At 41.5% G+C, this 25800-nt stretch overlaps 1 protein-coding gene across 2 annotated transcripts in view; it reads right to left on the reverse strand.

The window, feature by feature from the left end:
• The window catches only part of CTNNAL1 (catenin alpha like 1), a 270763-nt gene that overhangs the window by 61580 nt on the left and 183383 nt on the right, over positions 1 to 25800 (reverse strand). For both annotated transcript variants that reach the window (XM_040353516.1, XM_040353515.1), the window contains 3 exons: positions 22238 to 22324; positions 6959 to 7117; positions 668 to 760 (listed from right to left, as the gene is read on the reverse strand). In XM_040353516.1, the coding sequence (XP_040209450.1) occupies positions 668 to 760; positions 6959 to 7117; positions 22238 to 22324 (339 nt within the window). The remainder of the gene's footprint in view (positions 1 to 667; positions 761 to 6958; positions 7118 to 22237; positions 22325 to 25800) is intronic.

Genomic DNA, 25800 nt, shown 5'->3' on the forward strand with positions numbered 1-25800 from the left:
AAATAGCCTCTAACAGAGGCTCTTTATCAAGTGATCAGCTGTGTCCAATCAACCAACGGCTGATCATGAAGTAAACAGAAAGAGCTGTTGATCAGCTTTTGACAGACGCGAGTAGAGGAGAGCCGATCATCGGCTCTCCTGAAAGGGGGAGTCTGCGCTGATTGTTTATCAGTGCTGCCCCCCCCCCCCTGCCGATGCCCACACTGGACCACCAGGAAAGCCGCCATGACCACCAGGGAAGCCCCCTTCATGTGGATGGCCAGGAACGTCCCCCATGACCATCCTCATATGTGAATGTATGCCCAATATATGCCAATCAGTGCCCACAAATACTGTGAAAGGCTTTCTTGGGAGTGGCAATAATTACACAAATAAGTCCTGTGGTCGTTTAACCTGCAGAGCATCCAGTTTAAAATGAGACATTACCTAAAAATCAATCCATGCTGTACAAATCATATTTTATGTTATTTGTTTTATACCCTGAGGGTGGGAAGGCATACCTCTCCGGTGTTGACTAAATAGTTCCCTATGTGATCTACTAGAATACAGTGGAATTCCATTCTCAGCTTCAAAAGACCGTTTTGACAATCAATGTGATCTAATATAAATACTGCACATATTTCTGTTATCCTTACATACTGGTAACAAGGGAAAGAAAATTCCATACCTGAGGACCAGTCACCTGAAAGGTATCTTCAGCATGAACACAAGTAATTTCCAAAGGTTCTGTACCCGAAACATGTCTCAACAACCGACAAGACTGCAAGTAAAAACATACATTCTTCAGTAACTGAAACATACAGCTTTAGAAAAAAGGTCTATACTGTTTAGCTATGAAGTAGGAATGGAAATAAGACAAAAAACTGATTGTTTTGCTGTGGGAGTTTATTTTTTTTTTGCTTCTGCGGCATTTCCGACGCCCAAGGCATGACCAATACAATATCGTAATTTTCGCCACTCCTTTAGCTTCTTGCAACAGTTAAAATTCTGTCCAAATTAAGAGGATGTTTCAGGTAAACTACCATACCAATTTGATAATTCCTCAAACCCTACTTCAGTTAACCAATATTTGCATCTAAGCCACACAACAAAACTTTATCATCACTTCTGAAGGAAGTATTCACAGTATTAAATGGTAAAAGACTTAATATTTAAGATGTTGCTGGGAAGGTTTTCTTGCCCTGTGCATCATTACTGAGTTCAATTACAGGCAAACTGTCAAAAAAACCTGTAATTTTGTTGGTTAGAAAAAAAAAATAACTGTACAAAAAGATAAATCTACAAGTCTGGAGAGAGTATTGCCTTATGTTTAGGAGCAGAATTACATTTTACTTGCTCTCCGCAATATACAATTCTAATACATCTCGTTTTGTGTTATCTGTCAGAATGAAACTGAACTTACAGCACTACCTACCAGAAAAAAACATCAACACTAAAATGCAACTATTTTGTGTCATCACTCAAAAAGAACAAAGGTATAAAAACGCTATTAAAACCTTCTAAAACACTACTACGGTTTTAAAAGCATATACATTATAGTGCATGACCAGTCAAAACTTTGTTTCTTAGTTTTGTGTAAAATGGGGAATGGTAGGAGCCTTTTCAGGCTGTTATGGTCATCTGGGGTTCTATTACAAATGGGCTTGACATACACATAACCACCACTGGTAAACCTATATTTAACCAACACTTTTTCCTGATAAGCAGTACAATACTATTAGAAAACAAAACCCATTAAAAAAAAATCCAATCTTAACAATTCCAGGCAATAGGTGAAACCAGTAAATGAGCTACAAATGCAGAATTTGTAGCAGGGTTAAAGGCAGAAAGTGCATGTTATTTACCTAAATTAAAGTTTTTGGTAACCTGCAAAAGCCAGAATTCAGAGCACATACCCTCTTGGGATGTAACCTCTTCTCTCCCGCCTTTATTAAGCACAATCAGACCTCCAAGGTAGGTTTGAATATGATTGGTGACCATGAGAAAATAGACTTTTACAACTAGCTTTCTGCATGTCAGACAGCAAGGAGCCTGTAGAGGGCAAATCCAGAATTAGGCAGCGAGTGAATAAATTCACCCATAGGATGAATACAAAATCTTTGATAGGTGTAGCAGAGACCAGTCGAATTTTGATCTGTGTGTAGCCCTCCCTGTTCGAGAGAAGGTGATCGTTCGATCGCCTTCTGTCAAACAGACCCACTGGAAAACCTTTGATGGTGGGTCGCAGACAAATAGCTGCAGCACTGATCAGTGTATTCCAATAGCGGAGAGTCCCGCTGACAAAATACAATGTCCCGGCAGGGTGAGGTGGGAAGAATTCCTGCACCCACCTTGCTTGTGTGGATGCAGAAATCTGTTGGCTCATTTGTGTTTTCGCTCAGCCAACAGGTTGAAAAAAAAGTTGTGTACCCAGCTTTAAACAGAACAGGCTTCAGGAAGTCTAATGATTGTTTCTTTAGGGCCTCTTACACCGACACGTTGGGAGAGCCATTACTGGAGGCACTGTGAGTTTAGGCAAGGAGGGGGAATTGACCAAAACTAAATGCAACCCTGGAGCCAGCATTGGAGGTCATTCACTATAGTGGAGACACCGGAGGACCCCAGAGGATACCATATTTGGATTGGTCCCCAATTAAATAACCTACAGGCACGATAGACTATTTTTGCTATAAGGCAGTGGAGTCCAACTCCTCTGATGAGTGTGGATCTTTACACTATCCCCGGAAGGTGGATGCATTGACACCGAAGAGACACAGAGCACTACAGCACCTTTTGCACAAAGACTCTGTTCTGCACAGTTAATCACTATATGCCCATTAACCACTTAAGATCCGGACCATTATGCAGGTTTTTCCGATTTGGCACTGCGTCGCTTAACTGATAATTGCGTGGTCGTGCGTTGTGGCTCCCAAACAAAATTGGGTAGTATTTGATCACCTCTGCAGCTTTTATTTTTTTGCGCTATAAACAAAAATAGAGCGACAATTTTTCCCCTCAGTTTAGGCCGATACGTATTCTTCTACATATTTTTGTTAAAAAAAAAAAATCGTAATAAGCGTTTATCGATTGGTTTGCGCAAAGTTTATAGTGTTTACAAAATAGGGGATAGTTTTATTGCATTTTTTATTAATACATTTTTTTTTTACTACTAATGGCGGCGATCAGCGATGTTTTTCGTGACTGCGACATGGCAGACACATCAGACAATTTTGACACATTTTTGTGCTATAAAAATGCACGGTTTACTGTGAAAATGACAATTGCAGTTTAGGAGTTAACCACTAGGGGGCACTGTAGGGGTTAAGTGTGACCTCATATGTGTTTCTAACTGTAGGGGGGCAGGGCTGAACGTGTGATGTCATTGATCGTCTTTCCCTATATCAGGGAACAGACGATCAATGACGCTGCCACAGTGAAGAACAGGGAAGGTGTGTTTACACACACCTCTCCCCCTTCTTCAGCTCCAGTGAACGATCGCGGCACACTGGCGGCGAACGGGTCCGCAGGTGCGGTCACGGAGCTTAGGACTGGGTCGGGACCCCACAGCTGGGCTTAAAGAGACACGTACAGGTACGTGATTGTGCCTAGCCGTGCCATTCTGCCGACGTATATCGGCGTGAAGGGGTCCTTAAGTGGTTAAAGGGGTTGTAAACTCTTGATGTGCACCACCAGTGCACCAGCCCCCCAGAGCCCACTTTTACTTACCCAAGCCCGATCATTCCTGTGCCAGGGGCGGGCATACCAGCTCCAGCCTGGTGTCTCGGGTCCTAATTGTATAGATTGATAGCAGTGCGACCATTGGCTCCTGCTGCTGTCAATCAAATCCAATGTTGTGGGAGACGGGGGGGGGGGGGAGCCGAGTCCTGCTGTCTGTGCCAATGGATGCAGCAGCAGGACATGGGAGTGTACCCGCATGGGTGACCCAAGGGAGGGCGCTTCTTTTATGGGGCACTACAAAAGATGAGGAGCCAGGAGTGCTGCTGGGGGACCCCAGAAGAGAAAGACCAGGACCACTCTGTGGAAAACCAACTGCACAGAGGAGGCAAGTATGACATGCATTTTTTATTTTATTTTTTAAATAAAGGAACCTTTAGTTATCCTTTAAATATTGTCACTTTATTATATTGATGTATCATTAAATTCATATTTGTAGTTGGCTCAACGTATGTAATGTACTATTGACATTGTTATATAGTCACATCGACCATCCAAGGTTAAAGATACTAATGGGATTTCTATACAAGTATAGTCATAGAAAATATCAGCCATTAGGAGTAGCAGGCACTGTCCCAACTCTATTTCAACACAGCCATTAATGTCTTAACTGCTGGCAACAAAAGTGAGCACACCCCTAAGTGAAAATTTCCTAATTGGGCCCAACGTGTCAATATTTTGTGTGGCCACAATTATTTTCTGCCTTCGCCCCCTTGGGCATGGAGTTCACCAGAGCTTCACAGGTTGCCACTGCAGTCCTCTTCCACTCCTCCATGATGACATCACAATGCTGGTGAATGTTGGAGACCTTGCGCTCCTCCACCTTCCATTTGACGATACCTCACAGATGCTCAATAGGGTTTAGGTCTGGGGACATGCTGGGCCAGTCCATCACATTTACCCTCAACTTTAGCAAGGCAAGGGTCGTCTTGGAGGTGTGTTTGGGGTCATTATGTTGGAATACTGCCCTGCAGCCCAGTCTCTTGAGAGGAGATTATGCTCTGATTTAGTATGTCACAGTACATGTTGGCATTCATGGTTTCCTCAATGAACTGTAGCTCCCTAGTGCCGTCAGCACTTGTCTTTGTACTCCTCACCTGATTGCCGCCACACACCATCTGAATCAAATACGTTTTTCTTGTTCTCATCAGACCACAGGACATAGTTTCACTAATCCATGTCCTTAGTCTGCTTGTCTTCAAACTGTTTGCAGGCTTTCTTATACATCAATGCAATGCTGGCAGCACTCATACATCAATTTCTCAAAGACAACCTGTTGATAAGAAGTTGAGCATGTGCACTCAATTTTTTTGGTCGACCATGGCAAGGCCTGTTCTGAGTGGAACCTGTCCTGGTAAACCACTGTATGGTCTTGGCCACCGTGCTGCAGCTCAGTTTCAGGGTCTTGGCAATCTTCTTACAGACATGCCATCTTTAGGTAGAGCAACAATTTTCAGAGCTTTAGAGTTCTTTGCCATGTTGATCTTCCAGTGACCAGTATGCGCGAGAGTGATAACACCAAATTTAACACACCTGCTCCCTATTCACACTTGAGACCTTGTAACACAAACAAATCACATGACAGTGGGAGGATAAATGGCTAATTGCGCCCAATTTGGAAATTTTTACTTAAGGGTGTACTCACTTTTGTTGCCAGCGGTTTAGATATTAATGGCTGCGTGTTGAGTTATTTTGAGGGCACAGCAAATTTACACTGTTATACAAGCTGTACACTCACTACTTTACATTGTAGTAAAGTGTAATTTCTTCAGTGTTTTCACATGAAAAGGTATAATAAAATATATACAAAAATGTGAGGGGTGTACTCACTTTGGTGAGATACTGTACTTTACAAGGTAAAAAAAAGAGAAAACTGAGTGATCATTCTGATTTAGGCCAGTTAAGTATTTAGTTAATAACATTAGAAGCTCACTGATTAATTGATCTCACCTGTTTCCTAAAAGTTTTCTTTTAAATGACAAACCAAAAATATGACACCAAAACATACACAGGGGACACATTTTAGGGCTGTAGGTTTTGATACTTGTTTGCCACTCAGCTGCATAAAATTCTTGGGTTGCTGAAATTGGGCACCTGGCCTATACCCTGAGTTTGCTGGCAAAAGTTTTTTTAATTCTCACCATGAAAGTCTATCTGCTATCTATTTATGCACACATGTAGGTCTGTTTATTAAGGCATACACCTGATAATTAAGTTATTACCAACCACTGTCCCAAGCATAATGCAAGGTACAGAAAGAGTTACATGTACAACATATCTGAAGAAAGGAAGCTGCACTAGATAGACCGACTTTTGGAAGTAACAGTAAACTCCTGGGGCCAGATCCACAGAGCGAGTACGCCGGTGTATATACTGATACGCCTGCGTACTTTCAAATTTCCTTGCGTCGTATCGTTGTTTTGAATCCTCAAAACAAGATACGACGGCTTCTGGGTTAGATCCGACAGGTGTACGCCTTCGGATCTAAGATGCAATACTTCGGCGTCCATTCACGTCGTTTTCCGCGTCGGGTATGTAAATTAGCTATTTCCGACGAACCACAAACGTACGCGCGGCCGTCGCATTCTCTTACGTCGTCTCTAGTCGGCTTTTTCCGGCGTATAGTTAAAGCTGCTTTTTTTGCGGCGTATAGTTAGATTTGCCATGTTAAGTATGGCCGTCGTTCCCGCGTCGAAATTTGAATTTTTTTTTTTTTTTGCGCAAGTCGTCCGTGAATCGGGATGGGCGCAAGTCACGTCTAAGTTTAAAAAATTACGTCCTTGCGACGTCATTTTGCGCAATGCACGGCGGGAAATTTAGGGACGGCGCATGCGCAGTTCATTCGGCGCGGGGACGCGCTTCATTTAAACGAAACACGCCCCCTAATCGCCGATTTGAATTCCGCGCCATTACGCCGCTTGAGATACACTACGCCGCCGTAACTTACGGCGTGAATTCTTTGGGGATTCGAACCGGCCTAATCTATTTGTATGTGAATCTACCCCCTGATCTCCACCTGGAAGCCATACCCAATTTGGCAAGGAAAAGCTACATAAAACATGACGTAAATCTGATGGCTTGTTGGGGTTTATCCTAGTGGCAAATATTCCTATATTGCACTAGAGGGATCTTAATTGATGCATGAACGTATTATCTTACCGACAATATATTATCTGACTTACCAGTAAACATACTACATACATTATGACAAATAAAGCAGTTTGCATGGAAACCAGAAACTCACCTCTGCCAGCTGCTCTCTCTGTTCTGACAACTTGCTGGTAAATTCTGCCACAGCTTCCAGATTTCCTTCTCCCCCAGAAATTTTCAGGGCCTTTAGGATCATATGATCTGCATGGTATTTTAATAAGTCTGTTGCAAGTGTTGTAGCTGAACTGTGAAGCTAAAAGTTAGAAAAGTGAATTATAGTACAATGCTAGTACAACAGAAGAACACACATTGAATTTGTAACATTGTTATTTCCGATTGCTTCAGAAGGATGTCCATTAACCAAAAGATAAAGGGATAGCAGACTTTGCAACATTTATGTTTGGCCAAATCAGGTAAAAATTCAACCAATAATGACATCACAGTGCTGGTGTGCTCTATAAATTGGGAAAGTATTAGACATTCTGATGACCAAATCTGCTTGGCTTTGCGTCCTTGGTGTATCTGAACCTGCAATCTACATTGGCCTAAGGTGAAAGGGTCATGTACACCTCTTAAGCCTCATGCACACTGGTCGTTATAAAAAAAACACCAGTAGCGTTAGTTGTACAGTTTTTCAGTGTTTTTGCAGAAGCTTTTTTCAGTGCAAAACTATACTCCCACAAAAGCTTTTGGCTTAAAAATGTTGATAAAACACTGAATAGCCGCATTGTAAGCTTTTATTAGAGTTGGGTGTTTTTACAGCTCAGAAACTCTTTTTAAAACCTACTAGTTTTGTGTTTTTTTCCTCAGCCAAAAAATGCTGATAATAGCCTATGTGTGCATTGACACATAGAATAATAGTAAAATAGTAACATTTTAAGTAACTCTATATTATGTTAGCCCAGCCATAAAGCCACACACTAATACAGAACACCTACTGACCCATTATCTGTCAGTAAAGGTTGGTGGAGCTTGAACATACCAATGATTGGCATTGCTAGCTATCCAAATAACCCATTTATACGCCAACTGAAAAGATTAAAAATTGTGTTTCACTTGAAGCAAATCTGGCAACTCCACAGCAATATGAGGCTTGCTGTAGAATGCTGATTTGTTGTACTCCTGGGTTAAAAGCCAACTAAATGTGTCTGTCACTAGACATCTGACAACTTTTTCTTGTTGTATATGCTCCCCTCACCTTGCCCAGTAATGGAATGTAATAGAATTTTGTTGGTATGGGAAGTCAGGGGACATATCCCCAATAGGACCATGCACAGTTTTAAGAACCAGTCAATTCTACTCCAGTCCCACTCTTCTGGGGGGAGAAAAATTAACAGTTTGTATTGCCAAAGATTTCTGCTCATTTGCTGACCTGACAACCAATGTTGAAAAAAAAAAAAATACCTTGTGCACATGTACGGGTTTTCCCGACTTTTTACCGAAAAAAGCCGAGAACCTGCTCGACGGCATTTTTTCCCCTACACATGGCCGGTTTTCCTGGCAGGAAATCTGCCATGGGAGCTTTGGTCGGGAAACCTGGCCGTGTGTATGCTCCACTGCAGTGGTTCCCATAGGAAAACTGCCAGGAAAAAGACTGCCGGGAATCGCAGCAGGAAAAAAAGAGAATATGTTTTAATTTTTCCCGCCGGGAAAACTGCCATTGAGCATACACATGGCCAGTTTTCACAGCCAAAAGCTGTCACGGCAGTTTTCCCGCCGAGAAAACTGGTCGTGTGTACGAGGCATAAGGGAAATTTCTCCATCAGGGATAACAGATGGATGTTCTAACCTTTCTCCACTCGGCATTATAAAAATGTTCCTGCTTTAGACATAGGCAAAAACAGTTACTGTCCTGCAAAATATCCTCAATAAATCTATCCTATCAAACATATCAAAGTAACAAACAAAAAACAGATTGCTACAAGGATTACACCACAATTGTGTACCATACAATTGTGGCCACTTATAACAGCATGTATCTGCCACTATAACACACATTCTGTTCAAATTATAAATGGGCCACTTTTTATAGTAAGCTCACACGCCTCCAAATTTTTGATACAACCAGGCTAAAATTCATGAAGATGTCACCAAACTCAATTTATAAGTTTAGAAGAGTTGTTACCAGACATCTCATGCCTCAAATTATACACGTGGTATATTTTTAAAGACACATTTACAAGTCTATTAGCCTCAGAAACCGTTTACACTTGTCTATCCCCTTTAATACACACTATTATTGCTTCTCAATTAATCCTTAAATGCCCTGGAATCATTATGGCAAAGCCTTGTACAGTACAAAACAGACATAAGCATTTACAGTTTGTCACCTTTGGCATTCAATTTGTTTAGTCATCAATTCATTTACAATATACTCTATCAGTCAATACAGCCACACTACAACCACCACCATTCCACAAACACGTGGTAGTGTTAAAATCCTAACAATACAGCAAGAATCAGATGTATTAAAAAAGGCCTTTTAGTACCTGTGTATGCAGTTTCCATAATCCACCTAAGCATCCTGGTGCACATTGAAAAAGTAATGCCAACATTTTGCTAACAGGTACCTTAGTATACTGAACATTCATAATTGTATAGTATTCACATGTAAATTGTGTGGATGTGCGAGTGTGGGGTGTAGACTTCTGGACAGACGTGTTTTTTTCCCCCCTTCATCAGTGTGTATAAAACATTGAGAAAGGATTCCTTGGGATCAAAATGTCAAATTTACTTGTGCGCCGACATCCCAATACCTGCCGTCTCTACTAACACAATTTTTTCAGCTATTAGTTAAGTCAACCATGTTAAAAAGTTCAATCATTATATAGCAACCCAACACATTCCAAAGTATTTTTATACATTTTGTTAGGCAATGACTAATTACATCATAACAGCCAACACTTCTTATACCAACTCGCCAATTGTATAACTTTCTAAATAATTTCAATACCAAACAAAGGTTTAATTCTAACCAGTATTATTCTTATGAAAAGTACCACCAATATAATACTATCATACTTTGGGTTTTGCAACTAGGCTTTTATAAGTACTCTGTACAAATGATACAATCCCCAGAGAAATGGGCCAATAAATTAGTGTTTTGGAATCACATCTTTTCCTTTCTCACTTCTGCCTTTATATCCAAATAAAGCTGCACAACAATTGTTTCATGCAGAGGAAATAATTTAATCAAGGGACAATTCCTAGCTTAATACAAAAGAGAATGAAGAGATCTCTTTCCTGGGTACATGGAACTATATTTATCTCCTGGGTAGCACATCTAATGAGTGGCATTTGTTTCCAGTTTAGATTTGGCAAAAGAAAAGATGTTTTAAAAAAAAAGGCAAAACAAAATCTATTCTAGGCATACAGCTCTTCCATGCAATAACACACATACAATACAGCCTAAATGATTGGTATTTACTACTTCCTTTTCCATAATTTTAAATTATTCACGAAGTGCCACCATTTTCTACATATCCTGCAGAATCCAATCACAAATCTAAACATTTGTTCCTTGTGATGCAGAATAAAGGTTTTCATGTTTTCTAACAAGCAAGCAATGGATGTTTCTTGTTCAGTAGTGTGATTTTATAGAAGGTTACTGTGTGCTGCAGTATGCTACATTGCATGTATATCGGAGGTGTATTGGATTAATTTGTTGGGGTGGCACTCGCAATGAATGGCACTGCAATGTGTTTACACATGCAACAGGTGTTGCGTTAAAGCATATGCTCCTGTCCCACAAAGCACTGGAGAGGTGTAAATATGCCTTTAGACATCCTTTCTCAACACTTGAGAAGCCAAAAACACCAAGGCCATACACTAATCTACCATAAAAATCACCCCATCTTCCTTTAGGTCAGAAACTTGGCCTTGGCCTTAAAAACTTCAGTAAACCTTCAGATTACACAAAGTTATGTTTCTGGATAGCAAAGCAACTTGTTTATTTTTATGGTAACCTGTCCACGACCTTGTATAGTGGTAGAAAGTCCATAAAGCAAGCATTTGTCACTACACAAGGTGCTTCCTGTCATACTTCATCCTAAAAGTGCCCAGGGACCCCCCCCCCCCCAATGCAGCACTATGCTGTGCAATTACTGACTATACACATATCTGGAAAATAAATAGCAAGATGGGGCTATGGGGTTGATTAACTAAAACTGGAAAGTGTAAAATCTGGTGCACCCCAAAGTTTAATTGAACAAGCTTAAATTAGAAGCAGATTGGCTGCCATGCACTACAGCACCAGTTTTAGTAAATCAACCCGAGCCACTACTTTTACGCCCACTATTTTTTTTATAGGTGGCTTTTATCTAAACATCGGTGCTATTTTTGAAAATAGCAAAATCATTGCTGTCAGTTTGAAGTTTTTACTCCAGAAATACTCCTGTGCTGTACTAAATTAAGAGAATCAGTGGTTTCACACGGTTTGTAGCAAGGTTTCTCAACAAGAGTAAAGCAGATTTTGAGGTGGATTTATAGCCGCCCAACAGTGGCTTCGTTATTCTTCCACAGCTACCACTGCGTGAATGGCTGTCAGGGCAATGGGCCACTTGGTGTGACATTACCAGAAAGCCTGATAGGACTGTCCATGTCTTTGTCCTAAAAATAAATGGTCCTGTGCATGTGCTTAAAGTGTTTGTAACCTTAAAAAATTATGTCACTGCAAGCCCCTCTCTTGTATCCAGCCATAATGCACTGTATACTTTTTTTCCCCCTTCTAAAACAATGCCTCTATATACTTTTTGCAGAGATCTTCAGGCAGTCATGTGACTCCCACACTCCCTTCTACTCCAACCCAGGGCTACAGTGGGAGATGCCAGCCATGTGACCGTCACGGTGGCTGCTCAACCACTCCCGCTGTAGCTCTGGATCAGAGCAGCTACGCAATTTTTTTGTGACTGTCATTTAGTATGCAATTCTATTTTATAGAGTGTTGGTGTTTGCCGATATAACACATATAGCAATAAATGTGTAGATACAACAAACGCACTGGCATAAATTAACCCCTTTTTCTTTGTACTCTGGCTCCCTTGTGGTATCCCACAGTTCCATAACATGGGTTCTCCCAGGGGCTTCCTATCAAAACACTACATTACCCCAGGATGTCTTGGGAGAGGTCCAGCCTGCCCTGACCAGAACTCAGGGCCAGTTTCCTTTAAGCCTGCTTTAACCTCCAGATTATGTCCTGCTCTAGCCCCAGGCACAAACAAGTCAATGCCCAAGAATAATCTCTTGCTGGCATTGAATAAAGACACCAAGTTCCTACATAAAAGGGGTTCCAACTTTACTATAGAAAGTTCATGAGATGAGATTCATACAAAATGGATGATGGCACATACTTAACAAATTAACTTTACCTGAAGAGACCCCTGGTCTGCACCATCTGTGCATGTATTCAAAATTTTGACATACATTTTAAATACCTACCAAACTTTTACCAGACACTAACTTACCCTTCTAAACTAATCTACACGAAACCCCTCTACCTTAGCTGCTTACATACCTCAGTAGCACTGAAGCCTACTTTGATGCTTACAGATATTAAATAATAAAAAAAAAAAGAAAAAACAACCAAATGCACCATTTGGCTTTTCTGCCATCAGCTGCATAAACTCAAAAGCAATGGGTCTCAGACATTTTAAAATGTACTGGCAGCTATTTGCTGAATTTCGGGGGCATTTCAGACTCTGGCTGTTCGTTTGTATTCTAGCCAAAAGTTATTATATAATACCCCTGCATTTTATTTGAGTGTAAACAAGTATACAGAGTATTATTGAGATCTATAATTATTGTATAATACAAGGCCCCAGTAAATGCCATGCTGCACTACGTGTTAGTACATACATTTGTCCTCTGGTTTATTGGCAATTTGTACAAAGTACATATTGAATGCACAAAAGCTGTTCAGATTAAAGAGCTGCTGTCTAAAAACCTGTGGAGGTTAAATATTAATAAACAGTGAAGGATCCAATTGCATGTCACTTGGAGACCGGATGTCTGTTCTATATTTGGCATTGTAACCATTTCCAGTTGACCTTGGAGTGTTATACAACACTTTGCTGTATCTCAGCTTACCTGAATGTTAATACCAGCAGACTATGCTCACTTGTTGAAGTCTCAAAACTTAAGTAAAAGCCTATTTGGGAGAATTCCTATTTTACAATACACATACAAGTGTATTTACATAGATAAAATGAGGCATGTACACAACCTCAAGTCTCTGCTCTACTGGTCATTTAGAGATATGTTGGTGTTTCTTAGTTTTTTAACAAAGATCTGTAGGTACAGGTGCCACCTTTTGATACAGACTTTATGGTCACCTTCCAAATAACCAGGAACATTTTTTTTCAGGGGAAATCTTAACTATAACCAATTTCACTGGAACACAGTTTGCATCATATATTAGATTCTCATCCCAGGCCAGGCAAAGCATCTGTATATGCTGGTCCTTTCTCTCACAACCACTGCTCAACACAGATGTTTGTCCTATAAAGCAGAACTAAACATCAATTTAAAGCAGTAGTAAACCACTGTTTTTGAAAAAAAAAAAACTGCAAGGCAAGGTGTTTGTGCTAGTATGGATCGCATACTAGCATATTATGTAAATCTTGCCTTTGAACGAAGCCTTGCAGTGGTGCGCCGTCACCGTTTAAGGCGATTCCATATTCATGCGGTCTTCCTTCTGGGTTTGCGGAATCCGGCTGTGAGAGTGGCTGGAGTCTTGATGATGACACTCACACACAAGTGTGGAAGCCACCATTTACAGCAGAGGACTCTGAATGAGGGGCATGGGTATGCCATTCCTTCAGGAGCGCATGAACCGGTGACGTCACCGGCTGCATCTACAGTAAATATTTCCTAAACTGTGCACATTTAGGAGATCTTTACAGTACCTACACTAACGGAAAAAAATATTTGACCCCCTGCTGATTTTGTATGTGCCCACTATCAAAGAAATGATCAGAATATGCAGAAAAACGCATTTCAAAGTTATGAATTGATATGCATTTTAATGAGTGGAATAGGTATTTGATCCCCTATCAGCAAGATTTCTGGTTCTCAGGTCTCTTCTTTACAGGTAACTAGCTGAGGAGCACTCTCTTAAAGGGAGTGCTCCTAATCTCAGCTTGCCAACTGTATAAAATTCACCTGTCCACAGAAGCTATCAGATTCTAATATCTCCACCATGGCCAAGACCAATGAGCTGTCCAATAATGTCAGGGACAAGATTGTAGACCTATACAAGGCTGGAATGAACTATGAGACCATTGCCAAGCATCTTGGTGAGAGGGTTACAACAGTTGGTGGGATTATTTGCAAATGGAAGAAACACAAAATAACAGCCAAACATTTGGTAACACTATGCCAAGAAGGACTGAAATCCTGCAGTGTCCGCAAGGTCCCCCTGCTCAAGAAAGCTCAGGCCCATCTGAAGTTTGCCAATGAACATCTGAATGATTTAGAGGAGAACTGGAAACTGAAAATCTTGTGGTCAGATGAGACCAAAATCGAGCTCTTTGGCATCAACTCAACTCGCTGTATTTGGGGGGAGGAGAAATGCTGCCTATGATGCAAAGAACACCATCCCCACCGTCAAACATGAAGGTGGAAACATTATGCTTTGGGGGAGTTTTGCTACTAATGGGACAGGGCAACTTTACCACATCAAAAGTGACAATAGACAGGGCCATGTACTGTCAAATCCTGGGTGAGAACCTGCTTCCCTCAGCCAAGACTAGTTATGCATTGTGTTAGTGCAGATTAAGGGTGCGCTCAGGCATGTTCGCCAGTAGCCCGCCAGGTCTGCGGAGCGCTAATCACAGACAGTGAGACATTTTCCCGGTGCGCGGCTGCAGAGATTGAGGAATGTCTCACTGCCTGCGATTAGAGAAGTGCCGACTTCCTGGCAGGCTCTGCATGTACTAGTTGCGAACAAGCCTGATTTCATCCTTGGTGCAGAGCCAAACATTCCTCAGCTTACAGTCAAGTGCGTGCCATCTTAGCCTCTGTTTGATGGGCAACTGTCATGGTGCTGCCCATGTGATCAGTTATAACACCAGCCATTTGATGGTATGACAGTAACGTTGAGAACACAAACTGTGACCGCTATTATAAATGCCTTGAATGTAACGGTTATGTGAAATGGTAGTAGGTGGGAGTAAACTCCCATGCATGAATCTTGCCCTCACAGTGAGGTAAAAAAGTATTTGATCCCCTGATGATTTTGTACATTTGCCCACTGACAAAGAAATGATCAGTCTATTTAATGGTAGGTTTCTTATGACAGTGAGAGACCTGATCCTAAACACAGGGAAAACAAAGATACTGATTGTAGATTTCAGAAGGAACAGGCCTGAACCAGCACCACTTTTTATTAAAGGCGTGTGCGTGGAGCGGGTCTCTTCCTTTAAGTTTTTGGGAACATGCATTTCTAAAAACGTATTGTGGACAATCAACGTTAAAGTCATTATTAAGAAATCGCAACAGCGTTTATATTTTTTTCGACTCCTTAGAAAGGATGGCTTGGAAGGGAAGGTACTAGAGACCTTCTATCGCTCTGCCATTGAAAGTATAATAACCACTTCAGCCCCGGACCATTTTGCTGGTCAATGACTGGCCCACTTTTTGCGATTCGGCACTGTCGCTTTAACTGACAATTGCGCGGTCGTGCGACGTGACTCCCAAACAAAATTGGCGCCTTTTTTCCCCACAAATAGAGCTTTCTTTTGGTGGTATTTGATCACCTCTGCGGTTTTTATTTTTTGCGCTATAAGCAAAAATAGAGCGAAATTTTGAAAAAAAAAATAATAATATTTTTTACTTTTTGCTGTAATAAATATCCCCCAAAAAATATATAAAAAAATATATAAAAAAAACAATGGGCTAGATTCAGGTAGCTGCGCCCCTTCTTACGGCGGCGCAGCGTATCATATTTACGCTGCGCCGCCATAAGTTTGAGAGGCAAGTGCTGTATTCACAAAGCACTTGCCTCCTAACTTACGGTGGTGTAGCGTAAATGGGGCCGGCGTAAGCGCGCGTCATTCAAATGATCTTGAGGGGGGCGTGTTTTATATAAATTAGGTTGACCCCGCGTATTTTACCTTTTTTTTTTTTTACGAACGGCGCATGCGCCGTTTGTGAAAAAATCCCAGTGCGCATGCTCGAAATTCCGAAGCAAATCGTCATTGCTTTCGACGTGAACGTAAATTACGTCCAGCCCTATTCGCGAACGACTTACGCAAACGACGTAATAAATTCAAATTTCGAAGCGGGAACGACGTCCATACTTAACATTGGCTGCGCCACCTAATAGCAGGAGCAACGTTACGCCGAAAAAGCCTTATGCAAACAACGTAAAAAACTACCGCCGGGCGCACGTACGTTCGTGAATCGACGTAACTAGGTAATTTGCATATTCTACGCCGGAAGCGCCCCTAGCGGCCAACGTAATATTGCACACAATTATATGCCGCCGCATTCAAGTTACGTCGGCGGAGGAAGCCTATTTTTTAGCCGTATCTGCCTTGGAGATACGCCGCCGTAACAGGTACCTGAATCTAGTCCAATCATTTTCCTCAGTTTAGGCCGATACGTATTCTTCTACATATTTTTCGTAAAAAAAAAAAATTATAGCGTCTACAAAATAGGGGATAGTTTTATGGCATTTTTATTTACATTTTTTTTTTTACTAGTAATGGCGGCGATCAGCGATTTTTATCGGTACTGCGACCTTATGGTGGACACTTGACATTTTTGGGACCATTGGCATTTTTATAGCGATCAGTGCTATACAAATGCATTGATTTGAAAGAGAAGTTAATGTCACTAAGATCCTCAATACAATCAGATATGATCTCATGTTTACAACAATGCAGAGCAAAACTGCGCGACCTGGGAGATAGAGTTCACCAAGTGGAGACGATGTGCAATGCCACGTCATCCTTTAATGCTTTAGTGGACTCTCATTCGTCACAACAGGATGCCATCACAAAAATCCAAATGAAATTGTCCGATCTCGAAGATCGTTCCCACAGAAACAAATATAAAAATAAAGGGGATACCCAAATCCATCTCTACGCAACAACTCCCACACTTTGCTCGTGAACTCTTCCAAGCTGTCATTCCCTCATTGTTCCCAACGGACCTCACCATCAACAGAATACATAGGGTACCGAAACCATCCTTCCTACCCTCAGAGGTTCCAAGGGACGTGTTGCTAAGTGTTAATTTTTTCTAGAGTAAAGAAAAATTCTTGTTGCATTTCGCAAAGCAGACAACCTACCAGAACAAGCTATAAATCTGCAAGTCTTGCCAGACCTCTTGCAAAACACACACTTCAACAACGTCGCAGCCTGGCGACACTCACCAAAGCCTTAAGAAATCATAAGATAATATACCGTTGGAAATACCCAGCCAAACTTAACATCTCCCATAATGGCTCCAACCATCTTGTTAGCTCCTTAGAGGAAGGCCTCCACCTCCTGAAAAATTGGAACATCCTACCACCTGAGCCGGGTCATGGCCCACCTTCACAACACCACTCATCTCTTAAGGTCCAACAAAATTGGCAGATCATGTCTCAACGCAAAGCACCCACAAAGGGCACCTGAGGCTCCCTACGTATGTATTTTATCTCAGTAGGAATCCCCCCAGTGTCTGTGGTACCTGCAATCTTACCTTAAATCCCCACTAAAATTGGCAGTTTTTGCTGCCTTGTCCTTTGACCCTTTTTTTCTTAACTTTGTTTTGTTGTTTGTTAACCCAGTCACCTGGTTCCCCATTAGGAACACTGAAGCCCTCGTTCTTTACATTGAACAATTCTCGAAACCTATGCTTCGGTACAGCATTAATCCACCCAGCAGATATATAAATATCCTTCCCACCACTTTCATGTTTTTCCCTCAACTTTCCCTTGAAACCCGCTCATCTCATCTTGCAGCTCCAAGCACTTAAGCCATTGACTCTCCACCTTTGTTTTATAAAATTCAAGCAAGCCGCCTCTACAGTCCTCCACATCATCTGGAACCTTGACCATGGGTCTTAAACTCCTCTCTATGAATGCAAGAGGCCTTTAACCACCCTGCCAAACAAAATTCCTTATGGAAAGAAGCACTTCACAAAGCGGACATATTAGCAGTTCAAGAAACCCACTTCCACAAGTCAGCCTCCCTGAAATGCTCCCATGTTTGCTTCCCCCATGTTTATACAACCTCTATCCCAGCAAAGAGGAGGGGAGTATTGTTCGCCATAAGGGACACGGTTTCTTTTGAATGCAAAAATTCCTTCATTGACACAAATGGACGCTATATCATCCTGGTTTGTATCATTTACAATATGCCTATTACCTTGGCAAATGTTTATGCTCCCAACTCGCACCAAATCAAGTTCATCAAAAAAGTATCCCAGGTGCATGTTGGAAGCATATTAATTTGTGGAGATTTTAACACCATTGTTGATAGCAATCTAGACACTACCTCTTCGATGAGGAGTCACTCCCCTCTCCCTTCAAGTAATTTGAATCCTTAGATGAAACACAACATATCTAGTTCAAGTAATCTTCTTTATAGATGGACTGCCTCGTTTCTAACTAAAATCCCCCCCCCCCCTTTTGATTAACTTAAACTCACGCGTGTGGCTGTTTTATACATCTATTGAGGGGATCTCTCTTATTTACAATACACTTCAACTCAGAGTTCATTAAATCACCGCCCATGGTGGCCTGGGAAAAAGATCTGAATAAAGTTTTTGATTCCGAACAATGGTCCAAAGCGCTCCGTTACAACTACACGGCTTCTCACTTTATTAACCACTGGGAACTCACACAGAAGGTTTTGGCGAGGTGGTATGGAATTCCATACCAAATAGCCAAAATGTTTCCCTCCCAATCCACATTATGCTGGAGAGATTGTGGCACCCCAGGCACAATCCTACACATTCTGGCACTGCAAGAATTTGTCTAGTTACTGGAGAAATATTTTCTGCATTATAGCGGATATCACTGTTCCGAGCCAGCATTGGCAACCTCCATGTCATTTTGTACTGTAGTTATCCATATTCTAATCATTGCAAAACGAGTTAAATCGCCAGATACTGGAGAAACACTTATTCTCCTAACCCCTCAGAAGTCCTAGCACAGGTCAACCTCAACTACCATTATGAAAGACTTAATCGCTATAAAAAAAAAAACTCTTGCTCAGCTTTTCGATAAAAATTGGAAATGTTGGAAAGGGTGGTATAGGCGATAATGTGCAAATTGTGGTTCGGCGCTAGGGATGAGCTTCGTATTCGAGTCAAACTCATGTTCGACTCGAACATCGTATGTTCGATCGTCGTCGAATTACGAAAGTTTTGGGCCGTTCGCGTCAAATTCAAGTTACGTTTCACAGCCCATAATTCACTGCGGCATCGCAGTGCATTGCTGGCTGATGATTGGCCAAGCATGCACTATGACCCGCATGCTTGGCCAATCACAGCTTGCAAAAAACGGAGAGCCATAATTGGCCAAAGCCAAAATAGAAGCCGATCATTGTAAGCACCCTTGTCAGTGGCAAATGGTTTGTCCCATCTCTTAACTGATAAATTAGCTGGAGAGCTGGTTCTTTTTTTCCCCACAAGAGACTTACTGGCTGGATCACCAGGTAATAATTGAAGAAAGCCTAAAAAAAAAAAAAAAAAAATGCTGCAACCACATTTATGAAAGGGTAGCTGCAATTTACTATGTTAAGATGTTTTTTTGTTTATTTAATATCACCAAGCCATTTTTTTCTTTTTTTGCGCCTTTAATTTTTAGTTGGGGCTAGTAAAGAATGTATCTTTAAAAAGTATGCCTAAATTGATTAAACAATGTGGGATCCAACAGCTAATACTGCTGCTTGAGGAAAAGCGCATCTACAGAACGGTACTGAAAAATTGTAACGAAAAAAAAAAAAAGACCACAGCATTTAAAGTTATGTGCAATCAGCTCATCACTTTCTTAGTGAGTTTATTAAAAACATTAAAATGATCTCGCACAGCAGGGGCCCCGCATGAAGAAAATTGTTTCCAAACTGTGGCAAAGCTATAGAGACTTCAAGGTAATTTAATATTCCCTCCACAACAGAGAGCTTCAGTTGAAATGATTCTCTTTGGTTTCACTCATTTACATAGAGCATTTCAGCTGTGTTTTAATTGGTGGGTGCAATCAGCGCTGGCTTTTAAGTTATAGGAATTGCTAGTAAAGCTATTGATCAGCTTTAGAATGCTTTTAAGCACCATGTTCCACATTATGTTCAGAACAAATGTTCCACATTATGTACCCGACAGAAGTACATATCAAACATACCAAAGGTGAAGTTCACTATGAATGAATCCACTTCACCTCACGCTGTAATAATATTCTATCAAAATCACCACCTCTTTCCCCTGGAGGTATATGCTCCAGGGCAAAGAATTTCATTTTGTAACTGTCAAAATTATGATGAATACCCATATGAAGACTAATAGGGCTTTCCATCCTTTTCTTGGCAATCAAATTTACATGGTCCCTTATTCGGTGAAAAAAGGGACGTTTAGTTTTGCCTATTGATTTTAAAATTGCGCATGTTGGGGTACGTTTTTTGCGCTATTCCCTCTGCCATAATATCTCTAAATTTGGAATTGTTATATTGTTATTTATATCATTTATGGTCAATCATGATAACATTTTGAAGCAAGGTAATATGCTGTGTCATATCCATTTGTACCTGACCAATATATTTGCAATGATTACATTGTTCTGTTGACTATCTGTTTTACACTGACTTTTCTTGATACTTTGTAGTTAGTTCTAAACTCTTGAGGAAGCTCAAATGCGAGCGAAACATGTCGAGTGAACTGCAACGAGTCGTTTCACATTGCTGAAGTTCATTTATCCTTGAAATTTCAGTTGGTTCTTTTCTGAATATGTTATTCATATTTGTATGTATTAATGAATTAATTTTTTTGTTATATTTTTCTAAAAACTTGTGTCTTGTTGCACTGTATCAGCACCGTTTTATAGTCCCAGGGTTCCTAGGTACCCATTCCCCTTTTTTCTCTTCGATAATATATGGGATGAGGTGCTTTTCAATTTGAGTGTCTGCATATCCACAAAACAATAATACCAAAGGTGAAGCAAATCAGCGCACATTAAATCCTATAACTGTAGAGGAAACTAAAAGTGATAATCAAGAGTCTTTAACAAAATAATAAAATGTTATACTTGTCTGCTCTGTGCAGCGGTTTTGCACAGAGCAGCCCAGGTCCTCCTCTTTTTGGGTCCCTCTTCAGTGCTCCTGGCCCCTTCCTCCTGTTAAGTGCCCCCACAGCAAGCAGCTTGCTATGGGGGCACCAGAGCCCAAGCTCCATGTGTCCATTCAGACACAAAGTCGCCTCTCTCTCCCGATTGGCTGAGTTTGATTGAGAGCAGCGGGAGACAATGGTGGGAAAATGGTGTTATGCTTTTGGGGCTGTTTTTCTTCAGCTGGAACAAGGGTAGAGGTAGAGGGAATTATAAACCGTTACAAACACCAGTCAATATTGGCACAAAAAATTCAGACTTCTGCTAGAAAGCTGAACATAAAGAGGAGAACTTCATCTTTCAGCATGACATCGGCCCAATGCATAAATCCAAATCAACAAAGAATGGTTTTACCAGAAGAAGATTTTAAGTTTTGGAATGGCCCAGCCAGAGCCCAGACCTGAATCCAATTTAAAATCTGTGAGGTGACCCGAAGAGGGCTGTGCACAAAAGATGCCCTTGCAATCTTTTAGATTTGGAGTGTTTTTGCGAAGAGTGGGCAAATATTGCCAGGTCAAGATGTGCCATGCTGATAGATTCATACCCCAAAAAGACAGAGTGCTGTAATAAAATCAAAAGGTGCTTTAACAAAGTATTACAGTAGTTTAAGGGTGTGCACACTTATGCAACCATATTATAGTTTATTTTTACTTCCCTCCACCTAAAAGATTTCAGGTTGTTGTTCAACTGAGTTGTACAGTTTATAGGTCACATTAAAAGGTGGAAAAAGTTACGAAATGATTTATCTTTGTTTCATTTTTTTACATCACAGAAACCTGACATTTTACCAGGGGTGTGTACACTTTTTATCCACTGTATATTACAAGTCAAATTGTACAAATAATAGTGAGGACCAGCGCTAGGAGAAGTTATCCGAGCACTACTGTTCATTACCACGAAATGAGAATCCTCCTGATTGTCTATTATAATGAATTTGACATACAAAAAATTACTTCCCACATGCTGAATTTATTTATAAGACATGGAAAAAGAACAAAGTAAACATATAAAGTGCTGCATTAATAGCAATTAAAATACATAAAAAATATACACTCTTAGAAAACCTACCTCTCGCTTCAGGTCTACAATGCACTGACATGTTTTCAGTATGGCCAATTCCAAATCTTCTAGTACATCTTTTGTCTTTTGGGCTTGCTGTAAAGAAATAAAATAAAAAAACTTAAATTTTACTCAATCTACAAAAAAAATAAAAATATACAGGAAAAGTTAAATGATGCTTGATTATTTATTCGGGACTGCCCAATTTACCTTGATATCACATTGAGGTAGATTTATCAAGTTAATGACAAGGTCAGGTGCAGCTCTAGGGAAAATCTACCTGTCCCTCAACCAGGAAAAGAATAGCAATAAAGGTTGGGTGTGAATGTACCCCTGTGTCTGCAGTCCTGGGGCAATTATGCAGAGATCTTAGGCAGATCCTAAAGTGGTTGTTAACCCTAAAATACACCCAGTGAAGTGACTGGCCTTAGGTGATACCCAGATGAAAAATTCTCCTTCATAAGCTGTACCCGTTTATCTGCAGCTCTCTCCTCTACATTTGTTCAAAGTGCTGGATTTTAAAGCTTCTCAGAGTTTAGAAAAAAAGAACGAAGAGCTCTAGTTACACTCTGCAAAGCTCAGCTAATTGGAGGGAAAAATCAGCTGAGGGGAGAGGACACCCCCTTCACACAGCGCACAGTAACAGGGCTGAGACGGTCAATCAGCTGGAGGTCCCTTCCCTGTCACCATTTTTCTCTTGGTGTCAGGAAAAATGTCAGAAGTTATTTATACTGATAGAGGAACAAAGCAACAGACAAAAGCATCACTTGGTGCTCCTAATCAAGACAAGTACACACTTTAGAGGCATGTGCTTTGTTCATATGTCATCTCTGAGGCTTACAACCAATTTAAAGTTAGAGCTTGTTCCCACCATGTGCAGTGGCCTGTGTTTTTCCATACCAGATCAAGTAGCAAGGGCACATAGAAAACAATGCTATGTGTATTCTTCAAACTACAATATATTGCAGTGTGTTGTGTTAAAGTGTGATCTGTCTCTATTTTAACACAGCACACATGAAGGCATCTTAACACAATGCAACTAGAAGTAATAATATAAGAAATAAACTACAGTTAGTATTGTGTGCAGCTCATTACGGATATTTAACTTAAAACCCAAATGCAGCAATATTCACTGTGCTGCCTGCAGGTCCTATTTTGATTGTGCCGTGGCTCTCTCATTTCCTATGAAAAGTTGTAATTATGGAAGATAATAGGGAGGGTGGGAGGTAAAAATGTCTGTAAATTTTTATTTTTATTGCTGGCTGTGCCTTCATAACTCAATGTCAACTGTTTCCTCCATATCCTGTACGCATGTCACATTGATAGAACGTGAGGAAAACCTCCCCAACAGGGTAACAGGCAAAAAAAAGCAACTGACATACTAAAAAAAATTGGGAGTTAGATTTTTTTTTTGTATGTGAGAAACATGAAGTCTGAAAGCAGTGGAGAAGATCTCTCCTGTATCACAAGAAAGACCCTTTCACACGAGAGGTCTGATCAGGAACACCTGTCCATTTTTTCAGGCAGACCTGATCGGACCCTAAATATTCCACTATGGACAGCCAAATGGAAACTAACTTGTGTCCGTTTACACCCATTTTCTTCTTGTCCGGTCAAAACCAAACAGGAGGGGATTTTTTCCCCCTCCGTCTGGCCAGATCAGAGGGCAGTTGGGTGAAAACGGACAGCCGGTCCATTTACATCTAGCTGCCCATAGAGCAGAGTGGGCTGTGTTCATGTCCACTCTGCATAAGCAGAGCAGTCATGGACCTGTCATCTGCCCGCTCTGTTCAGCGGATGGATCCCCTGCTGAAAAAGACCAAATTTGGCCTGTGTGAAAGGGGTCTTAGGCCTGCCGGTCTATTTTTCAGGTGGACCCGATTGGACCCTCTATCACCAGTGACACCAATACAGTGATCAGTAATAATATTATACACGATCACTGTACTAATGACACAGGCTGGGAAGGGGGTTAACATCTAGGGGAGATCAAGGGGTTGCGTGCCTAACAATGTTAACACTGTGCTGATTTTACCAATAGTATTGTCCTCTATGGAGAGGCGGATGTAAACAGGTGTCTGTTTACACCTGCCAACATCCAATCTGATCAGCCAAAAACAGACAGTTCTCCGTCTAGCAGATCAGATGGTTTGGCAGTTGGATGTAAATTGTCAGGTGGTCTGTTTACATCCGACCACCCATATAGGAGAGCAGGCCGTGTCTGTTCTGCATAAACTGAATGGATACGGACCAGCCAACCGCCAGCTCAACAAGGATCAGCGGACAGGATTTTTGGCGATTTCTCGACAAAATAAAGCATTGAGACATAGATGGATTAATGGATGCGTTTGCAATTAACAGGGCTCAAAATTTCAAGTCCTGAGCTACTAGCCAGGCCTCAAGGGTTACTCGCCACCAGTTGTCCCGTCCAACCCCTACCATGCCCCGCCCCAGACACGACCTCTTAAATGTTTTATGCAGAATAAAGTTATAAAAACTACATTTTAACAACAATTTTATCCGTGCCCAAAAATGCAGCTTGCCCGTGTCCACCAATGCAGCCTACCTGTGCAGGGGAAGAGATAGAGCCGGCGCCTGGTTGATCAGAGCACAGGGAACATAACAGCTTTCATTTAAATAGCTGTGTGTTCCCCGCCGATCGTCATTATATACAGCCCCTCCCCCTTTTCCGGGAAACTTTGATAAGACAGATCACCCGTCCAATCCTGGGATGGGCGATCTGTCTATCAAAGTGCCCGGACAAGGGGAGGGGCGCTGTATATAACGGCGCGCGGCGGGGAACACACAGCTATTGAAATTAAAGCCGTTATGTTCCCCATGCTCTGTTCAACCAGGCGGCGGTTCCTTTCTCTTCCCCTCTCTTCCCTTACGTTCACTCCCATAAAACCTAGGCTGCTGGCGGTGCTTGTCCCCCCGCTCCCAGGCAGCCCACACTCACCAGCCCTCAAAATGCACTCGCAAAATGCGAGCAACATTTTTGAGGGCTGCAGCATTTAATATAAAAAATTTATCAAATGGCATTTTCAGTTTGTGGTGCTCAGATACAGGTGCTTTAAAACAATTCAAGCAATTCAGTCACTAAAAAAAAACCTGTCTGCACAGAAAACAGTTCCTCTGCAGCCAAGGAAGATCATTATTGGTCCCTTGAAGAGCAGAGCTTGTAGTTATCTTCTACATCTGACACTTCCTGGAGTGGAGCTCCGCATCACCCCAGCCCCACGATAGACACAGCGCCCACAGCACGTCCGCTAACTGGACAGCATTGCCCGACTCGCTGGCAGGCTACCCCCGGAAGTCCCGCTGAATACCCGGCCCGGCTGCCAGACGCGATCTCGGTCGGAAATTGAAAGAACTGGCCAGGGTGGGTGTACCAAGATGGCCACCATCAATACCTCAGCACAGCAACGCGCAGCCTACAGAGAGGACACAGGACCTGAGGCAAGTAATAGCCCCAGCAACACTTACTCTCAGGTGGCCCAGGGTAATCCATAACACCCCCAGGCTCCTTCTCCAGCCTCCAGACAGTCCTTGGTGGGCCGCACCATGGATGG

Source organism: Rana temporaria, chromosome 5 (genome assembly GCF_905171775.1).
Source record: "Rana temporaria chromosome 5, aRanTem1.1, whole genome shotgun sequence".
Classification (NCBI taxonomy): domain Eukaryota; kingdom Metazoa; phylum Chordata; class Amphibia; order Anura; family Ranidae; genus Rana; species Rana temporaria.